A 21,072-nucleotide genomic window follows, 5' to 3' on the forward strand; every position below is an offset into this window, starting at 1 on the left:
GGAGGCTGGGCTCTATGAGGAGAAATGTGAGGTCAAGATTGGTGGATGAATTATCAACAATCTGCGTTATGCAGATGACACAACCCTGCTTGCGGAAACTGAGGAGGACCGGAAGCACCTGCTGCAGAGTGTCAAGGACTGCAGCCTCCAATACGGATTGAGGCTCCATGTCAAGAAGACAAAGATTTCTCACCACTGGACCAATTGGCAGCATCAGGATGGATGGAGAATAGATCGAGATTGTACACAGCTTTAGTTTGCTTGCCTCCACAGTCAACACTCTTGGCACCAGTAGCCAGGAAATTAAAAGGCGCATTGCCATGGAAAAGTCTGCTGTTAGGTACCTCTCCAAAGTATTGAAGAGCAATGGTGTCTCTCTGGAGACTAAGGTGCATCTGACACAGGCCATGGTCTTTGGTACCACTTGTTATGCATCAGAGAGATGGACAGTGACTAATGAGAATAGAAGGAGAATTGATGCCTTTGAGCTGTGGTGCTGGAGAAGAGTATTGAGGATACCATAGACTGCTGGGAAAACAAACAGTTTCATCCAGGAAACGGTCAAACCAGGCTGCTCCTTAAAGGCAAGGATTCTGAGGCTCCGTCTTACATACTTTGGACATGTTGTAAGGAGGGACTTGTCTTTGGAGAAGGACATCATGCTTGGGAGGGTGAAGGGACAGCGCAGGAGGGGAAGGCCCTCTATGAGGTGGATTAATTCAGTGACTGGGGTAATTGGGATAGGTGTATCAGAGATTGTGCGATTGGCACAGGACAGAGCAGAGTTTAGGGCTGTTGTACATAGGGTCACTATGAGTAGCAAGTGACTCGACGGCACATTAACAACAACACTTATACAAAGGCTAGAACAGTACTTTGACAGAGAACTGCCAGAAATACAAACCAGATTTAGAAGAGGCTATATAGCACTAGGGATATCATGGTTGATATCAGATGGTTCTTGACTGAAAGCAGAGACTACCGGAAAGATGTTTACTTATGTTTTATTCACTATGCAAAGCATTTGACTGTGGATAAGAACAAATTTGGGCTAACATTGAGAAGAATGAGAACCCCAGAACACTTGATTGTCTTCATGCAAAGCCTATACCTAGACGAAGAAGCTGTTGTTTGAACAAGAGTAAGGGAACACTGCATAGTTCAAAATTAAGAAAGGAATACATCAGGGATATATCCTTTCCCTACACCTTTTCAATCTATATTCTGAACAGATCATTCGAGTAGCTGAATTCTATGAAAGAGAATCAGGCCTCAGAATCAGAGGAAGACTCATCAACAGCCTGCATTATGCAGATGACACAAGCTTGCTTGCCTAAAGTTATGGAGGCCTGGAAACACTGCAGAAGATCAAGGACTACAGCCTTCAATATTGATTGCATCTCAACATCAAGAAAACAAAACTCAACACCATGCCAAAAGCAGTGTCATTATATAGGAGAAAGGATTGAAATTGTTAAAATTTCACCTATCTTGGATCCACACTTGGCACCAAGAGTTGGGAAATGAAAAGGCTAGTCGCATTGGAAAAATCTATTTTCAAGGACCTCTTTTCTAAAGAGCAATGATGTCAGTCTAAACACTAAGGTGTGCCTAATCCAAGCCATGGTCTCCTCAATTGCTTGCTATGTATCTGAAAGCTGAACAATGATTAAGGATGACAGAGTTGTAGTACCGAACCATGGACTGCCAAGAGAAGTAACAGGTGTGTCCTGGAGAAAGCAAAACCAAGGTGCTCCTTGGAAGCAAGGATGGTGAAATTTCATCTCACATACTTTGGGAATATTGTCAGAAAAGACTAGCCCTTGGAGAAGGACATCATGCTTGGAAAGACAGAGGGTTATCACAGAAGAGGAACATCCTTGTCAAGATGGATTGACATGGTGACTGTGGCAATGGGATCAGCTATGTTTGGAGATAGTGAGGATGGGACAGGATAGGAAAAGGTTTAGAGCTGCTGAGCTCGGAATTTGTGGGTCAGGGTCACTATGATTTGTAGTCAACTTGATGGCACATAACAACAACTTACATATCCTAAGCTTTCACATCTCAAAGACATTAGTACTCATTTCTTTCAAAAGTCACTTTTCCAGAATTTGCACAGTTTTTAAACTTTGTTTTGTCTCATATAACTTTTTTTACTTTCCCTTGTCTTCAATATTTCTTCCTGTTAGGTGACTAGGATAGATGATACTTCACTTTATGCTCTTTTACTCTATCCTTTTTTTCTGGATCATGCCAGGTCTTTCCCAGGACAGAAAATTCTCAAGTTCTTGTGACATTAAAATACTTTTGGGTAGTTCTTGGAAAGAAACCTTTCATAAAATTTTAGACAGGCTATCAGACAGATTTTGTTTAACACCCCCATTACTTCTCCAGTGTAATTTCTTTATTAATAATTTTATTTATATTTAACAGATCTTCCCACACCACACTCTTTTAATTCACTTTAAGTAGAAGGAGGAAATAAACACATACAAAAATAGTAATTCTCATTTAAGGATTTACTCCAAAAAAGCAATTTTTAGGTTGGTCATACTCCCAGTCTGTTTAAGTGTATACTGTCATTAAGCATCTACTAACATCACCAATATTTACAATTATAAACTTATAATGTGATACAATCTTTTGCTACCTGGGAAAGAGACTTTCATATCCATGAGAGTATATTTACAGCTGTAGGAAATTTTATTAAACTATTATAAAAGTGGTGACAAAAAGGATTTATGTTTCTTCATTAAGCAAACAAAAACGTTTATTCTAGAAACATTTCTCTGAACTTCATTCCTACAATTTCCCCCTAGAACATTTAGTTGTCTCATCCCTTCTCTAGTCTTAAAGTTTCCTCACTGCTTAAAAATCTGTGTTCTAGACTTTATCTTTTTAGAATTATGTATACTCTTTTAGGAGTAAAGCAATGAACCTTCTCTAGAAATTTGCATGTATAAGTATTTATACCAAAAACTGTCAACAATTTTAAATGCTTACTGACTCCTTAAAGCCCTTTGATCTACCTCAAGTTAAGAACACTCATCTTAGAAGGAAAAATAATTGACATGCTGGACTGTAAGACTTCTACTTTCTAGAACTCAAGACTCATTTAGCTTCTCCTAGGACTGATGTTGGGCTCCCAGGCATCTCCTGAGTTATTTTATGCTTACACACCTTTGGTGTAGGAGCCAGGTTCCAGTCAGATGTGAACAAAGTGTCATTGAAGGAGTCCCTGCCTCAGACAAACACTCCCAGCCACAAACCTTGGAGGGAGACGTGGTAACGGCCTTATGAAAAAGTCTCTGTCTGGCTCCCTCTTATAGTTACTCTTAACAATGTACACATAATAACTGTACAGTCTAGAGGAGGTGGCTATACAGCAGGCAGGCAGCTTTATACTGTCATAAACCTTACTGGTTCAGTTCCTTTGAATTATGAATAGTCCCTCATCATTTAGAAGCTATGCACAGATGTAATTCTAATAGTAACTGAATAGTGCACATGATACCATGGCATATCTTCCCTGGTGCCCATTGCCTATGGTAGGAAGAGGCTACCTATGGCAGAAAATGCCTGAGCCACAATTTCCTTCCCCCAATTGACATTTGCCTTCTCTTGATTAAAAGCCCAATGAAAATCTGTTACTGGGCACACAATAACTTATTAAAGCCTAGAATGTGCCCTGCCTTGGCTATAAACAGTATTTAGAGGCCTGTTTGGGCTGCTTGAAAGTGTCCTATTGTTACTTCTGTCTGGAAGTTTCCCTTCTGGGGAACTGGGAAGATGGGGTGGGTAAAGTGAAGATGAAAGAAGGAGAAACAAAACTGGAAAATAAAAAGGCAAATTGGCTTACCTGTGCACCGAGGGCAACACAGATGAGGAATATGCACAGGAGAGAGGCAATGAAGGCTTGGACATCTGATACGGCTGCAAAGCACATTCCCATTCTGAAAGAAAGAAGGCAAATAGAAAATAAATGTCTTTTTAAAATCACTCCAATCGTGCCACTTTGGGTAACAATTATGCAGGAATTCACCCAAGCAGGAAAGAATGCATTCCTAAGGAATCAAATTAAATTAGTATTTCATTTCTTTTTCTCATCAGTAGCACTTCCGTTGCAGGAGAAAGATAGTCTCCTGTCATGCAGTTCACACCCTCAAAAACTCAATGGAATATCAGCTATGTGTCAGTTCTGGCTGGAAAGCAATGTGTTTGAGGACTTCTGCTAGATTGGATGATAGCTTATTGGCATATTTTTACTAAGGTTGGGATCATTTTGCTTGTTTTCAGATGCCCCCCAAAAGGTGGTAAGCCCGTACTCATCTGGATGTACAGCATTTCTACTATTCTCTAGCTTTAGTTGCAAGTCTTTTCCAAGACCCTCTGGTTGCATGGTGACAAGGATTTGCACTGCCAGCCCCAAAGGCAAACAGTTCAAATCCATCAGCTTCTCTGCACAAAAAAAGATGGGCAGTCTCCTCTTGTGTGATATACAGCTTCTGAAAACCCTCTGAGGCATCATCTCTAAGTCAGTTCTGACTCCACAGTACATAACAACAATATTCTGATTCCATAATCCCTTTTTAAATGTCCTAAATCAGAAGGAATAAAGAGTGAATGAGTTCTTTGAGTTGTCTGACCCTGAGAAAGGAAGTATACCCTAGAACATGGCCACTAGATTCTAAATAAATGTGTCCTGGTCTAGTGGCTTAGTAACTCTTCTCTTCATTTCCCTTTCTGTCAAAGTTTGTAACTTTGTTTTTTTGTATTTAGCAATTGTGCCCGGGTCAAATGACTGGGTCTCTGCCTGATTCACAATCACAAGATCTCTAGCTCTAGCTGCTCACAAATAAAGGAAGACTCTGAAAATCAATTTTTCATTTATCTTTTAAATTCATAATTCATTTGAAGTAAGGGCTACATGTATTTGGCATGCTGATATAGGAGAAGGACATGAAAAGGATGGAGAAAGAAGAGATGCTTAGTGCTTGGACTGTTGGCACTGGGTTCATACTAATATTTTCACTTTCCTAAAGACATCAAAACCACAGTCTCCAGGGGCTAGCCGTCCATATCAAATGTGTTGGCTTGAAAAACTGACACAACCATTCCCTAACAGGCTGTTAATCAGTCCCCAGATGCTTCATTTAAAACATACCCTAGTCATTTAAAGAGGCAGGCATCTTGTATCCAAATCTGAATCACCTCACTGCAAAACTTCTGCTTTCCTGTGCACTTTCTAGAATAGAGTTTTGCAGTGACGCATTTAGAAATACCACGAAGCCTCTTTCAGTATCACACTCCTCAAAATCTGGTGGTATCATCTGGAAGTGAGATCACTGAGGCATGCCAGAATCCACAACCTTTCTGAGAGATCCAAACTGAATCCTGAATTATTTATATTGCATTCTTTTCTAGTATTAATAGATTAATAACAAAAATACCAACTCTGGTGGCCTAGCAGGTAAGAAGCTGAATTACCATCCCAAAAGCAGGCAGTTAGAAACCACCAACTGCTCCAGATAGGCAATCTTTCCCACATGATTCATAGCCTGAAAACCCAATGGAGGGCCAGCTATGAAATAATTCTGACTCAATGGCAGTGAGTTGAGTTGAACCATAATGTTAATGATGATGAGAAAGATGAAAAATAGCAGCAGTTAACACGTTAAAGTTTTTTGTCTTGAGTCAGGCACTATTTGATATGAGTTAAGTGGATTAGTAGGTTTAATTCTTACAACTCTATGAAATTGTTGTTGCTGTGTGCTATGAATCAGAATTGACTCATAGCTAACCTTCCAGCAGGTTCTCAGAGGCAGTATACCACATGGAAAGTGCAGTTGCTGGATTTGAACCACGTAGGGCAGTGCTGCTCTTTACCACTAGGCTACCATAGCTCCCTACCCTATTAAATAGGTAATGTTACTTTTTAAAAGAGGAAGCTGAAGGCACACAGAGAGGTTACGCAACTTATCTAACACAGTATGGCTCATACATAGTAGACTTGGAATTGGAAAGTTGACCTAACCCTAACTCAACAACCATCATTTCTTAACATTACCTTATGTTATTGCATGAAAAATTAGGTTTCCACATACTCAAAATTCTGACAGTCCAATTTTCTGTGCAAGCCAGCAAATGAATCAAACTTGCAATTGATCATTCCTGCCTTACCTCGGCACTAGGGAAGAGTTGCAGCTCTTCTTTGTGGTTTCAAGTGACAGGCTCTTGGGAATGTTCTTGAAATATTCAGTACTCTACTCTCAAGGCCTAGGACAATGTTCTTAGCTTAGTTATCTAATGTTGCAATAAGAGAAATACCACAGTGGGAGACTTTAATGAACAGACATTTACTTTCTCACAGTTTGCAAATCCAAATTAAATGTGGTAGCTCTAGAAGACTTTCTTTATCTGTCCATTCTGGGGGAAGGTCCTTGTGTATTCAGCTTCTATTTCTCAGTTTCTTGCCAATCTTCATGTTCTATCACATCTGTCTTCTTCAAACTGTGCTTGCTGGCTTCTGTGCCTTCTTTATCTTGTTATATCCCCAAAACAATGGTCTCATTAACATAAGGAAAAGTATATTCCCAAATGGGATTACATCTACAGGTATAAAAATGTCAAAAACTCCAACACATTGCCATCAAGCTAGAACCAACTCATAGTTGAACTTTCATTGGTTGCAAATTTCAAGGCTGCAAATTACCTGAGAGGAAATTGTCCATCTTTCTCCTGTGGAGCCACTGATACAGATTCAAACTGCTGGAGACATACAGTCTTTGAGTAAGCAATGTAAGTCTACAAGATTACACCACCAGAGCTCTATTGTACAGGCATGTTATTGGTGTTGTTGTGTGCCGTTGAGTTGAAACTGACCCAGTCAACCTTCCAGTGGGTTTTGAAAGGCAGTAAGTCACACAGGTGGTAACAGCCCATCCTTCTTCCATGCAGCAGCTGGTAGATTAGCATTTTTGCGATCCCAGTGCAGTTTCTTACCACTAAGTCACAGGCTAAGATTTACAACAATGTTTTGGAGATGACACAAACAAATCTTAACAAGCTCCCTTCCTAAGAAGCCCAGTTCTATGTTTCACAATCTGAGATGGATAATTATTCTCCCCAGGCAACCTTGGGCACATCTGGAGTAATTTTTTATTGTCACAACTGGGGAGTGATCCACATGTCTCATGGACAGAATGGAGACTAGGAATGCTACTAAACACTCTAGAGTGCACAGAACAGCTCTCACAACAAGGCATTGTCCAGTTCAAAATATCAGTAAGTGGTTTAGAAACCTTCACGTAATCAATAATGACAGAGGTTTGTTTGTTCTGAATGATGGCTCACAACTTTCATCCTGGGTCAAGGACCACAGAAAGAAGATGGAGTTATCTGGTTTGTCAGTTGCAAACCCTCTTTGAATAACTGGACAGAAGCCACAGTCAAGGATTACTGGCTAACTCACTCACTGCCATTGAGTCAGAATTGACTCATAGCTAATCCTCCAACAGGTTCTCAGAGACAGTAAATCACATGGGATGAGACTGCCCTTCTTTCTCCCACAAAATTGCTGGTAGATTAATTAGAACTGCTAGAGAGGTGCCACATTTGGATAACAGTGTGTCTCTCTACAAAGTAGGCCACCAGAGCTTTCCCTGATTATTAGTTAAGGCAATATAAAATATACTCTCAGAGAAACAATTTCTACTCTGTCTTAGTCTCTTCTCTAGAGGTCAGCCTTGAAAATAGTTTTCAAAAACTAATTTTTTTTTCAGATAAAGAATTATAGTGAACTTTTGCTATTCTTGTTGTATCAGGTCCTATGGAGTTGACTACAACTCATAATGACCCTTATGAACAATGGATCTTAAGCCTTCCCTATTCCGTGCCATCTTCATAATTTCTGATATACTTAGCCCATTGCTATAGTACCTGTGTAAATCCATTTAATTGAGGATCACCCTTTCTTGCACTGACTCCCCACCTTTCCAAGCACACTGCCCCTTTTCAAGAATGGCCCCTCTTAATGGCATACCCAAAATGTGTGAGATAAAGCTTCACTATCCTTGCCTCCAAGGAGCATCCTGTCTACACCTTCTCTGGGACATATTTGCATGTTCTTTTGGCTGTTCACAGGATATTCAGTACTCTTCTTCAATAAGATACTCTGCCTTAACCCATCATGCTCTGTACCATTAGTCACTTTTGAGTTAGAATTAATTCAGTGGCAATCTTTTTTTAAAGAGGTCAAAATTTAAAAAAAGAGGTCAAAATGTCTGTCCATAGCAAATATTCAGAGGTTCCGGCGGGGGGGGAAGAGAGTGGAAAAAGGAAAGAAATACTGATTTTTACTTGAAATCTACTAATTTCTCTATGACCCCTACTGCCTAAAATCACTGCTATCTCCTCTGCAAGCTGAAGAACAAACTGGAAAATGACATGTTATGAGGGATTGTACCTCTGAGCAGATGCAGTTCACACAGTAAACCAACCCATAAGGTTCCAGGTAAGGATGCCATATCTCACCCACTCTGTACTTCTTGTCTTGAAACATGCAATATGTCTCTGAATCTGCGGGAAAAGAGATGGAGAAAATGATTATCAAACAAAAGATCAAGTTACAATTACAGACTACATTTGTTTTAGTATACAGCAAGGAAAGAGGCACTTATAGAATCCCTACCCAGAGTTTCATATGTTTTGATCCTCACAATGACCCAGTAAGATTTGTTGTTTTTAAGTGTCGACTATGACTCATAGTAACCCTATGAACAACAGATCTGAATCTTCCCCTATGTTGCCCCATCCTCATGATCTCAGTCATGCTCAAGGCCATTGTTACAGTCACCGTGCCAATCCATCTCACTAAGGTTGTCCACTCTTTTCTCTAATTCTCTGCCTTTCCCAGCAGGTTGTCTTCGTCCAAGGACTGAATGACCTCTCCTGACAACATGCCGAGTGTATATGAGATCAAGTTTCAGCATCTTTGCCTCTATGGAACACTCTGCTTATATTTCCTCGAAGCAGATATGTTTGTTCTTTTGGTTCTATTTTATGATAATAATAATATGATAAGGAAAATCAAAGGACATATAACCAAAAGGCAGCTGAGGAGGGATACGAGTCCAGATTTATTTGAGAGTTAAGCTCAAACATTTAGCTACTACTTATCTATAAAGATAAAGTAAAAAGATAATATTATCTGTATTTTTTTTAAATTATTGTGGTTTGAATTGGAGCTTGCAGAGCTGAATGATTTTCCATTCAGCCATACATACATATCTTGTTTTATGACATTAATTACAATATCCATATTGTAACCACATTTTTCCTGCTTCTGCACCTCTCCGTGTCTTCCCTTTTTTATTTATATTGTGCTGATTATCTTCTTATTTGGAAAATACCGTTTTCCCTTATCTCTGAAGAAGAAAAAAACCAATGTCTGAGACACTGATATATGAGAACACTCTCACAGTTGCTTGCTTGTAGTGTAAGGTTGACGGATTAAATACATTGCAGGTTTGTATAAACGGCTTTCCACACACACACTGACATGATTAAACTATCAAACAAACATTTGAGCACCTACCTACTCTTTTTTTAGGCACTATGTAAAGTACCAGGAAGAAAATAATGAGTGAAAATGCACACAGTCCCTGCTCCTTTCCAACTTAAAGACTACTTCTTACATAGATAGCTCACAGTTATCACAAATATTGCAAAGTAATGCCTCCTTCTCCTTTGTTCCAACAGAAAGCTTGGTAGCCATAACTCCTCTTGCACTGTAGTTACTTGAACACATACCATGTCAATTATCTTATTTTGTAGGTCTTATTTCTCTATTCAGATACAAAATAGATAACTTTTATTCGTTACTTTCTATCATATGGCCTAACTAATAAATCTGTGGCCAATAAATGTTGTTACATGCCATCAAGTTGGGATCAACACTCCAGTGGGTTTTCAGAGGGGTAATTGCTCATCTTTCTCCCATGGAACAGCTGATGGATTCAAACATCCTGTCTTTCTGTAGATAGCATCATTAGGCCACCAGAGCTCCCCTAATAAACGTTACCAATTAGCAAGTTATTGGCAAATTGAATTGTCAGATGTAGTAATTTGTTTTCCAAACTCATCCTCTTTTGTCACTTGCTTCCCATCAAATAAACTAAAAAAAAAAAAAAATACAAAACTCTAAGATTTCCCATGTGGAAAACACCTTAATTTTCCCTATCTCCAGTACACATTTCCATGAGTATAAAATTAAAGAACAAAGAAAACATAGATAAGCATTTAACTTGAAAATTATAGTTCTAACAAAAATATATTATTACATCTGTAACATTTTTAATTACAATTTATAAGTAAAAGACCACACAATTCCATAGAGGAAATGATATAAGGACATGATCAATTTTGCAAAGAAATGAGACCAAGCATAAATATGAAAACCAATACAAACTCAGCAGTAACTCACTCACTGTCACTGAATCAATTCCGACTCATAGCAACCCTCTGCTGGCCTGTACAGATTGTAATGGGAGGAGATGACCCATCTTTCTCCTATGGAGTTAGGGATATATTTAAACTGCCAGCAATGTAGGCTTTTTTGGTTAGCAGTACACCACCACCGAGTGGAAAAACACCACCAGAGCTCTTTAATTAAGTAATTAGAGAGTCAAATTTAAACTGCATTGAGATAAATGTCTCCTGTCACTTCTTGACTGAAAGATACTATATTTCAGTTTAATATTCAAACTTTTGTTACCAATTTCTTCAGAACAATATGTGGAAGGAAAGCCAGGTTTGAATCTTAATTAGCTCTAACTGCATGACAATAAGCAAGTTAGGTAACTTCTCTAATGCTGTTTTTTAATATCTGTGAAAATATAGATTATATATTTCTCAAGCAGGTGTCAGAGGATTATTTGACATTGTGTGTCAACTATAAAGCACTACAAAACAAAGTATTATTACATTAATTTTTATCCTAATTAGAAAGGCAATGCATACTATGTGTAGGAAATTGGAAAACATACACAAATAAAACAAGAAAAACTTAAAAAATAACTACGGTAAAGACACAGTATACACAGTTCTAGCAGCAGAATATAAGTTTTAAGATTCTGGTAACATAAATAGTTAATTAATTGAAAAAAATTCAATGGGATAGCTTAAAATATTTTATACTATATGAAAATGAAAATACAATATGTTAAAATGGGTGGGATTCAGCAAAAGCTTATTTAAAGGCAAGTTAATAGTACTAAAATATCTATATGTAAAACCAGGAAACGTCTCATATCAATGCTTTAAGAAACTAGAAAATGTACAGCAAAATAAACTAAAAGCAGATAGAAGGAAGGAAATACTAAAGAGCAGAAATCAATAAAACTGAAGAAAGGAAGTCAATGTATTTGAAAAGCTGAAAAAAGATTGTAAGCCTCCAGCAACACTGAGAAAGGTAAAAAGTGAGAAGACTCATTACTGATATCAGGGATAGAAAGGAGGTTCCCATGACAGATCCTATAGACATTTTAATAGTGTTAAAAACTTTATGCCAACATATTCAACAAATTAGACTAACTGGATAACTTACTTTGTAAGATAAAAATTACAGGATGTCTATTTGTGTTTTTTCTACTATGTTGTTGTTATGTGCCATTGAGTCGCTTGCAACCCTACATACAAGAGCTTTAATGCCATTCTATCCTGTGCCAACCTCGCTATCTCAAACACACTCATTCCCACCACTCCACTCACATCAAGGGTCTTCCTCTCCTGTGCCATTCCTCCACTGTCCCAAACATGATGTCCCTCTCCAAGGGCCAATCCCTCCTTGCAAAAGGAGCATTCCTACTTCACCCTCTCCAGGACAAACCTGTTTGTTCTCCTAGCAGTCCATGGTATAGTCAACACTCTTTCCCAGCACCACAGCTCAAAGGCATCAATTCTCTTTCTATCATCCCTATTCACTGTCCAACTCCCCGATGCAAAGCACGTAATTGCGAAGACTATAGCCCGGATCAGGCACACCTTACTATCCAGCCTGACGTCGTTGCTCTTCAGTACTCTTGAAAGGTCCCTCACAGCTGACTTTCCCAATGTAATTAGTCTCCTGATTTCCTAGCTGCTGTTACCAAGAGTGTTGACTGTGGAACCAATAAATGAAAACTTAACTATCTCAATCGCTTCACCATCCATACTGATGCTGTCAATTGGTCCAGCGGTTAGAATCTTTGTTTTCTTGATGTTGAGCTTCAATCCATACTGAAGGCTGCAGTCTTTGACCTTCTGCAGCAAGCTCTTCAGGTCCTCCTCAGTTTCAGCAAGCAGGGTTGTGTCATCTGCATAACACAGGTTGTTGATGATTCTTCCACCAATCCTGATGCCACATTCCTCCTCATACAGCCTAGCGTCTCGGATTATCTGTTCTGTATACAGATTGAAAAACTATGGAGACAAAATACATCTCTGACGGACCCCTTTCTTGATTTTGAACCATGTAGTGTCTCCTTGCTCTGTTCTGACGATTGCCTCTTGGTTCAAGTATAGGTTTCACATTAGCACAATCAAATGTTCTGGGATTCCCATTCTTCTCAGAGTTAGCCCTAGCTTGTTGTGATCCACTCAGTCAAGTGCCTTTGCATAGTCAATGAAGCACAGACATTCTTCTGGTATTTTCTGCTTTCTGCCAAGATACATCTAACATTAACTATAATATCCCTAGTACCATGACCTCTTCTAAATCCAGCCTGCACATCTGGCAGTTCTCTGTTGACACATTGTTCCAAACGTTTTTGGATCATTTTCAGAAGAATCTTGCTTGCATGTGGTATTAATTATATTGTTCTATAATTTCTGCACTCTTTTGGGTCACCTTTCTTTGGAATGGGAACAAATATTGATCTTTTCCAGTCAGTTGGCCAGCTGGCTGTCCTCCAGATTTCTTGGCACAACTTAGTGAGCACATCCAGGCAGCGCCTGTTTGTTGAAATAAATCAATTGGTATGCTATCAACTCCTGGAGCCTTGTTTTTTGCCAATTCCTTCATTGCAACTTGAACTTCCTCTTTCATCACCATAGGCTCTTGCTCATATGTTATTTCATGAAATTCCTCTATGTCAGCCAATTCCTTATGACACAGTGACTCTGTGTACTCCTTCCATCTTCTTTTGGTACTTTCTGGGTCATTTAACATTCTACACAAAGTGTCCTTAAGTATTGCCACCTGTGGCTTGAATTTGTTTTTAAACTCCTTCAGCTTAAGAAACACTGAGCAAGTTTGGACTCCAGCTCTCTGCACATTTCATTATAGTATCTTGCTTCGTCATCCTGGGCTGCCTTTTGAAATTTTCTGTTCAGCCCTTTGATTTCTTGATTTCTTCCTTTAGCTTTGGCTTCTCGGCGCTCTAATGCAGTACTCATCTGACATCCATCTTGGTCTTGTCTTCCTCTTCAGCCTTTGTAATCTTTTGCATTCTTCATGGATGATTTTCTTGATATCCTCTCAGAGCTCATTTGGTCTATGGTCATTGGTGCTCAAGGCCCCAAACTTGTTCCTGAGATGATTTTGAAATTCGAGTGGGACAGGCTTAAGGTCAATCTTGGTTCCCGTGATCTTGATTTAATTTTCCTCAATTTCAGGTTGAACTTGCATATGAGTAGTTGGTGGTCTGTCCCACAATCAGCACCTGTCCTGGTTTTCACTGCTGTTATTGAGCTTCTCCAGCAAGTCTTTCCACAAATGTAATTGATTTTATTACTATGTATATCATCAGGTGAGATCCATGTGTATAGCCTGCGTTTATGTTTCCTATAAAAGAAAGGTATTTGCAATGAATAAATCATTGAATGTGCAGAACTCTATCATATTATCTCCAGCCTCATTTCTCTCACTGAGCCCGTGTTTTCCAGCTACTGATCCTTCTTCCCCGTTCCCAACTTTTGCGTTCCAGTCACCCATTATTATCAATGCATCTTGATTGCATGTTTGATCAATTTCTGACTGCAAAAGTTAGTAGGAATCTTCCATTTCCTCTTCTTTGGCTCTAGTTGTTGGTGCATATATTTGAATGACAATGGTATTCACTGTACTTCTTTGTATGTGTATGGATATTATCTACTATGCAAAGGCATTTAACTGTGTGGATCACAACAAATTGTGGCTAAGATTGAAAAGAAAGGGAATCTCAGAACACTTGATTGTGCTCATGTGAAACCTATGCCTAGAACATGAAGCTGCTGTTCGAACAGAGCAAGGGAACACTGCATGGTTCAAAATCAAGAGAGGAGTGCATCAGGGATATATCTGTTCTTGAAATGTTTTCAATCCATATGCTGAACAGATCATTTGGTAGGCTAGATTCAATGAAGAAGAATGTGGCCTCAAGTTTGGAGAAAGACCCATCAACAATCTGTGTGATGCAGATGACACAACCTTGCTTGCTGAAACTGAGGAGAACTTGAAGTGTTTGCTGAAGAAGGTCAAGAACTGTAGTCTTCAATATAGATTACATCTCAATATTAAGAAAATAAAAATTCTCACCACCAGGCCAATAGAAGTATCACAACAGCTGGAGAAAGAAAAGATTCAGGTTTTAATTCTCTCTTCTTGCTTGGAACCACAATCAACACTCTTGACACCAGCTGCCAGTACATAAAAAAAGATTGTATTGAGAAAATCTGCATTCAGGTTCTGCTCCAAAGTGCTAAAAAGCAAGGATGTCAATTAGAGACTAATGTGCACCTAATCTAGATCAAAGACTTCTCAATTGCTTGCAGTGCATTTGAGAGCTGGATAGTGAATAAGGGTTACAGAAGAAAACTGATTATCTTTGAGTTGTGGTGCTGGAGAAGAGTATTAAACATACCATAGACTGCCAAGGGAACAAACAACTTGAAGAGGGTGAAACCAGGTTGCTCCTTGAAGACCAGGAGACACTCTCACATATTTTGGGCAAGTTGCCAGGGATACCAGTCCTTTGAGAAGCTTATCATACTTGGAAAAGTAGAGGATCATTGTAAGTGAAGAAGACCCTGGATGATATGGATTGACACAGCAATTGTGATAATGGTGTCAAGTGTGTCAGAAACAGTGAGGTTGACTCAGGATAGGGTAGGATTCAGAAGCAGGGTTGCTGTGAGTCATAGTCAACTTGATAACGCATTACAACAACATTCAAGTAGTAACAGATAACCTGACCTTCCTACATGTTTTAAATAAGTATAGTTTGTAGTTAAAACTTTCTCAAAATCCCAGAGATAGAAGGCTTCACAGGTGAAATCTACCAAACCATTCCAAACAAACAAAAAGGAATGAATGCTCCCCTAATGAATCTTTGAGGTAAGAGTTATATTGGGAGCAAAATAAAATAGAACAATATTTTAAGTAAGGAAAAGTAGTTGCAAGAATTAGCAACAAAATTTTAACAAATTAAAACCTCCAACAATATATAAAAAACATAGTATGTAGCAAGCAAATGGTAATGCTGGTTTAATATTTGAAAATCAGCGGTTGCAGTTCAGCAAACAAAAAAAACCAAAACAACAAATCAAAACAAAACAAAACAAAAACACCTCAAATTCAAAATCACTGTAATTGAGTAAGTTCTGAGTCTGGTGGCTTATTGGTAAGGTAGGTGCTCTGAATCCACCAGCTGCACTGCAGAAAAAAGAAAAAAGATGGTCAATTCTTCTTTTCTGATCTATTTACTGCCTCTGAAAACCTGCTGGAGAGTCAGCTATGAGTCCATTCCAACTCGATGGTACATAACAACTACCATCAGGTTTCTGAGGCTGTAAATCATAATGTTTGCTTGGCTGCACAATCAACACTCTTGGTAACAGCAACCAGGAAATTAAAAGATTAATTGCATTGGGGAAGACTGCTGTCAGGCACCTCTCCAAAGTACTGAAGAGCAACGATGTCAATTTAGAGACTAAAGTGCTCCTGATCCAGGCCATAATCTTTGCAGTTACTTGCTATGCATCAAAGAGCTGAACAATGACCAAAGATGATAGAAGGAAAAATGATGTCTTTGAGCTGTGGTGCTGGAGAAGAATATTGAATATACCATGGACTGCTAAGAGGACAAACAGGTTCATCCTGGAGAGAGTTAAATCAGGCTTGGAGGCATGGATTCTGAAGCTTCATCTGACATACTTTGGACATGTTGCAAGGAGGGACCAGTCCTTGCAGAGGATCGTCATGCCTGGGAGGGTAGAGGGACAGCATAAGAGAGGAAGACCCTCAATGAGATGGATGAGTCAGTGACTGGGTAATGATTTTAATGAACAGAGAAATTAAATTTTCATTCATTCATTGGCACATTTCAGTCTTCAGATTCTTTAGCCTCCAGAGTTTTTGTGCCAGCTCCATCTGAACTGTTGAACTTGGGTTTACCAGCGGCTATTGCTATGTGAGCCATAGCCTGACTTATGTCCCATGAACATGGAACTTGTCAGATTCTAAAACTACATAAGCCATTTTCTTGAGATAAAATTCTCCCCATATATCTACATAAAGAAGCTTCATTGATTTTGCTTCTCCAAAGAACCAAGCTTAATAGTGACAGAACCATATCAACAGTTAACAAGATCTGGGTTTTTGGTAAGGATTTCATTACAAAGGGTCACATGATTAATTTTGCAAGTGACAGGACTAGTTTATATCTTGATTATGGCAATATTTACTAATTCAATGCATTTATGAAAAATCACAAAATTGCATTCTAAAAAGGATAAAAGTTGTTATATGTAATGTATACCTTAATAAAATAATATATAGAAAATAATTTCTTGTCCCATCAATGTGTAAATGCATAGACAAAATGTAAATCCATAACGTGGAATACTATACAGCCATAAATAATAATGATGATTTATTGAAACATTATGCTGAGTGGAATATGTCAATCATAGAAAGAATATTACTACACAATCTCCATTTTTTAAGAAGACAATGTGTATGCTAATATTCCCTAGTGATTACCATTCATGTTAATATATTTCTAGTCTCTGTGTAGAAGATCAAAATGTTGATTAATTGCAAGAATTTAGAAAATTAGCATTATTTTTCAGAAAAGATTTAAATGCTTTTCAGCATTTTTATCAACAATATAACTTTCGTGGTATAGACATAAATTAAACTACTATCCTATATCTTTCAAGAAAAGAGTGGGGGAAAAATTAAATACATTAACAGTACCAATATCATTAACTGATAAGAGATTATGGTGCCCTAGAGAGTAGGGAATTGTAATGCTCAGTTTAATCCATATCTACCTACTTTAAATACATGTTAGGGTGCATTTTCATCCTTAAGTATGTGTTTTAAGTGGTTGAATGACTTGCTCTTTCTTACCTGATAGAGAAGAAATGAGATAAAAACCCACAAAGACATTTGAGATAATAAACACTAGTAGAAGACAAGCTATTAAAATGTGAGTTTCAAAAGTATTTACATACAGATTTTGCATAAATATCATCCATTCAAATTGGTGAACAATTTACTTCACGGTAGCAGGAAAATCTGTTTCCCAAAGTGCAGGGTATTCTGATACCACAGGGAGGGATTCAGCCTTTTGTTCTACATAATTGATAAGATGCACATCACCTATATTTCTAATTTGGAAAGTAAAGGCTATCCCTGTATTTTTACCTGAAATTTTACTCAAATTACCTTTGAGACTCAAGTTTGATCACCTATTAAAAGAATGAAGTGTTGTTTCCAGTGAAATCAAGTCAAACTCCAAATACTCTATATAAAATGGTGCAGCTGGCAGACTGTACTTACAATTTTTTAATCTTTTTCAGTGGCTAAGTATAAAATAATGTCCATGCTTTCAAAGGCTAGTAAATCTATCCTGGATTATATTACTCCAGATAAAAGCTCCTTTTCATACCCTTTAAACCTACAGGCACATTTCTGCATATATTTGTTCCCATTCCAAAGAAAGGTGACCCAACTGAGTGTGGAAACTACAGAACAGTGTCATTGATTTCACATGCAAGCAAGATTCTACTGAAGATTATCCAAAAACAATTAGAACAGCACATCAGCAGAGAACTGCCGGAAGTCCAGGCTGGGTTTAGAAGGGTTCGAGGTACTAGGGATATTGTTGCTGATGTTAGATGGATCTTGGCTGAAAGCAGAGAATACCAGAAGAATGTCTATCTGTGTTTCATTGATTATGCAAAGGCATTTGACTGTATGTATCATAACAAACTGTGGCTGACTCTGAGAAGAATGGGAATCCCAGAACATTTGATTGTGCTATTGCAAAACCTGTACTTGGATCAAGAGGCAGTAGTCAGAACAGAGCAGGGTAACACTGCATGGTTCAAAATTGGGAAGGGTGTAAGCCAAGGATGCATCCTGTCTCCATACCTTTTCAACATCTATGCAGAGCAGATTATCCGAGAAGCTGGGCTCTATGAGGAGAATTGTGGCATCAGGATTGGTGGAAGATCTATTCACAATCTGCGTTACGCAGATGACACAACCCTGCTTGCTGAAACTGAGGAGGACCTCATGCACTTGCTGCGAAGGGTCAAGGACTGCAGCCTTCAGTATGGACTGAGGCTCAATGTCGAGAAGACAAAGATTCTCACCACTGGACCAATTGGCAGCATCAGGATGGATCGCGAAGAGATTGAGATTGTTCACAGCTTCAGTTTGCTCGGCCCCACGGTCAACACTCTTGGCACCAGCAGTCAGGAAATAAAAAAGCGTATCGCGATGGGAAAGTCTGCTGTTAGGGACCTCTCTAAAGTACTCAGGAACAACGGTGTCTCTCTGGAGACTAAGGTGCACCTGATACAGGCCATGGTATTTGCAATCGCTTGTTATGCATCAGAGAGTTGGACAATGACTAGGGAGGACAGAAGCAGAGTGGATGCTTTTGAGCTGTGGTGCTGGAGAAGGGTACTGAATGTACCATGGACTGCCAGGAAAACAAACAGATTCATCTTGGAGAGGATTAAACCAAGCTACTCCTTGGAGGCAAGGATTCTGGGGCTTCGTCTGACATACTTTGGACATGTTGCCAGGAGGGACGGGTCCTTGGAGAGGGACATCATGCTTGGGAGGGTGGAGGGACAGTGCAGGAGGGGAAGACCCTCTATGAGATGGATTGATTCGATGACTGGGGTAATCGGGATGGGTGTGTCAGAGGCAGTGCGGTTGGCGCAGGATAGAGCAGGGTTTAGGGCTGTTGTGCATAGGGTCGCTATGAGTCGAAAACAACTCGATGGCACATAACAACAACAACAACAACAACTTACATAGTATTTATCCCATAATGTGGGACCAGTATGTTCCAAATCATGCTCCTTTAAGGGAAAAAAATACTCTTATTTGACACTAACTTCTGATGGAAAACTGGCTCTTAATGCAAACTAATGATCTATTATCAACTTCATTTGTCCCATTATCTAAGCAGCATGAGATTTAGCCAATTATACCACTTACAGAAATCCATAACTCCCTGAAGCAAATTCAGGAGCTGGAAGCAATCTAGGAACTGAACAACTAACACTATAGGTGTTATTAAGCAATTCATTTACAGTTACTGACACTGTTCTTTTCAAATCTGTAGTGAGGTAGTTTCGTAAGAAGTTGCCATGCTAACTCAAAGCCAGGGTGGCTCTGGTGATTTGATTCCACCAGCAGTTCCATAGGAGAAGGATGGGCAATCTCCTCCTGCATGATCTACAGCTTTCATAAACCCATTGGAGGGTCAGTTACGAGCCAATTCTGACTCAACTGAAATGAGTGAGGGAGTAATCTAGTAAAATAAGCACAATAAACTTTTAGATAGGTCTCACCATGGTTGACCAAGATTAAGTAGTTAGGGATATTATAGCTGATTTTCTCCATGAATACAATGAACAATCATAAATTGGTATAAGCTATCATAAAGACAATTTTAACTTGCACTTAGAATTTTGAACTTTTTAAAAGTTTTTTTCATTACCCAGGAGAGAATTTGGTGAGTTACAGAACATAATTAATCACACCTAATGTCCCAGCTTATTCATTTTGGACAAAAGAGCAAGTGATCTGGCTATTGCAACAGCTATACCTTGCCAATTTCGAGAAGAAAAGAGAAAGAAACTAAGGTGGTCCACCGCCAATAATTGAGAGATACCAGCTGGAAAATGAATGACTTACCATTAACTAATTGCATCTGAGAGTAGAACTTAGTTCCAAAGGAATTGCAACTAACATTCGAGATGGACCTTTAATCGGCACCATTTTAACTATTTTTCCAGTGGTTCAGCTGGTCCTAATTGGAGATGAAGATCCCTCTAATTTAAAGGTCCCTCTCAATAGTGACAATGATGGAAAAAGTAAACAACAGAGATGTGCCACTAAGCCACCGATATTTTGCCTAACCATTACTGCCCAGCTCCCAGGATTAGGTCAAAAAGTCAACAACTTCATCATCAGCTCAAAAGCAAGAAAACATTCCCATGAATTCCCATGAACTGTTTTTGATAAGAGCTATTACAGTAGATGCATCATCAAGTAAGTATTACAATAATATTTATTCTATTATAACACATACAGTCAGTAGAAAGAAGATGAATTTTTGCTGTTAAGTAGACACACCAAGTAAACAAATTCCTTTTTAATTTTTTTTTAGCAGCTACTAGACTAGTGAAGAAAACCCAAAATCGTAAGTACTTCTCGTCTGTCATCAAACTTGAAGAACAGAGGGTGGTTACTAGTAGTCATAGGGCAAAGGAGTCCTATTTGTCTGGAAATAGGATTTCCAGATTTCAGATCTCTACAAGATTTCCTCAAGGATTTAAGACTTCATCTCCAGGTCATAGAAGCTAGTGAAAATGATAATAATTTTTCATCTGACAGCTTATTCCTCTTCATCCAGGGTTAATGATCTTATTCATATTTGTTCTATCATTTGTCCATAATTAATTCTACTTAATACATATTGAATAGGCTATGCACAGCATGCTATGACACTAGGCTTTATGGCTGTTTCACTGGCCTACTAGCAGGTGGACAAACTCAAGGAGAAGGAAACAGTCCATATT

At 38.7% G+C, this 21,072-nt stretch overlaps 1 protein-coding gene across 3 annotated transcripts in view; it reads right to left on the bottom strand.

Moving 5' to 3' along the window:
• CHRDL1 (chordin-like 1) overlaps positions 1-21,072 on the bottom strand; it is a 278,118-nt gene that overhangs the window by 244,241 nt on the left and 12,805 nt on the right. For all 3 annotated transcript variants that reach the window (XM_006889919.1, XM_006889921.1, XM_006889920.1), the window contains exons 2-3: positions 8,468-8,580; positions 3,863-3,956 (exon numbers count right to left, since the gene is read on the bottom strand). In XM_006889919.1, coding sequence (XP_006889981.1) covers positions 3,863-3,956; positions 8,468-8,580 — 207 coding nt within the window. The remainder of the gene's footprint in view (positions 1-3,862; positions 3,957-8,467; positions 8,581-21,072) is intronic.

This window comes from Elephantulus edwardii, unplaced genomic scaffold (assembly GCF_000299155.1).
Source record: "Elephantulus edwardii isolate Elephantulus edwardi_28Jun2011 unplaced genomic scaffold, EleEdw1.0 scaffold00083, whole genome shotgun sequence".
Taxonomy (NCBI): Eukaryota; Metazoa; Chordata; class Mammalia; order Macroscelidea; family Macroscelididae; genus Elephantulus; species Elephantulus edwardii.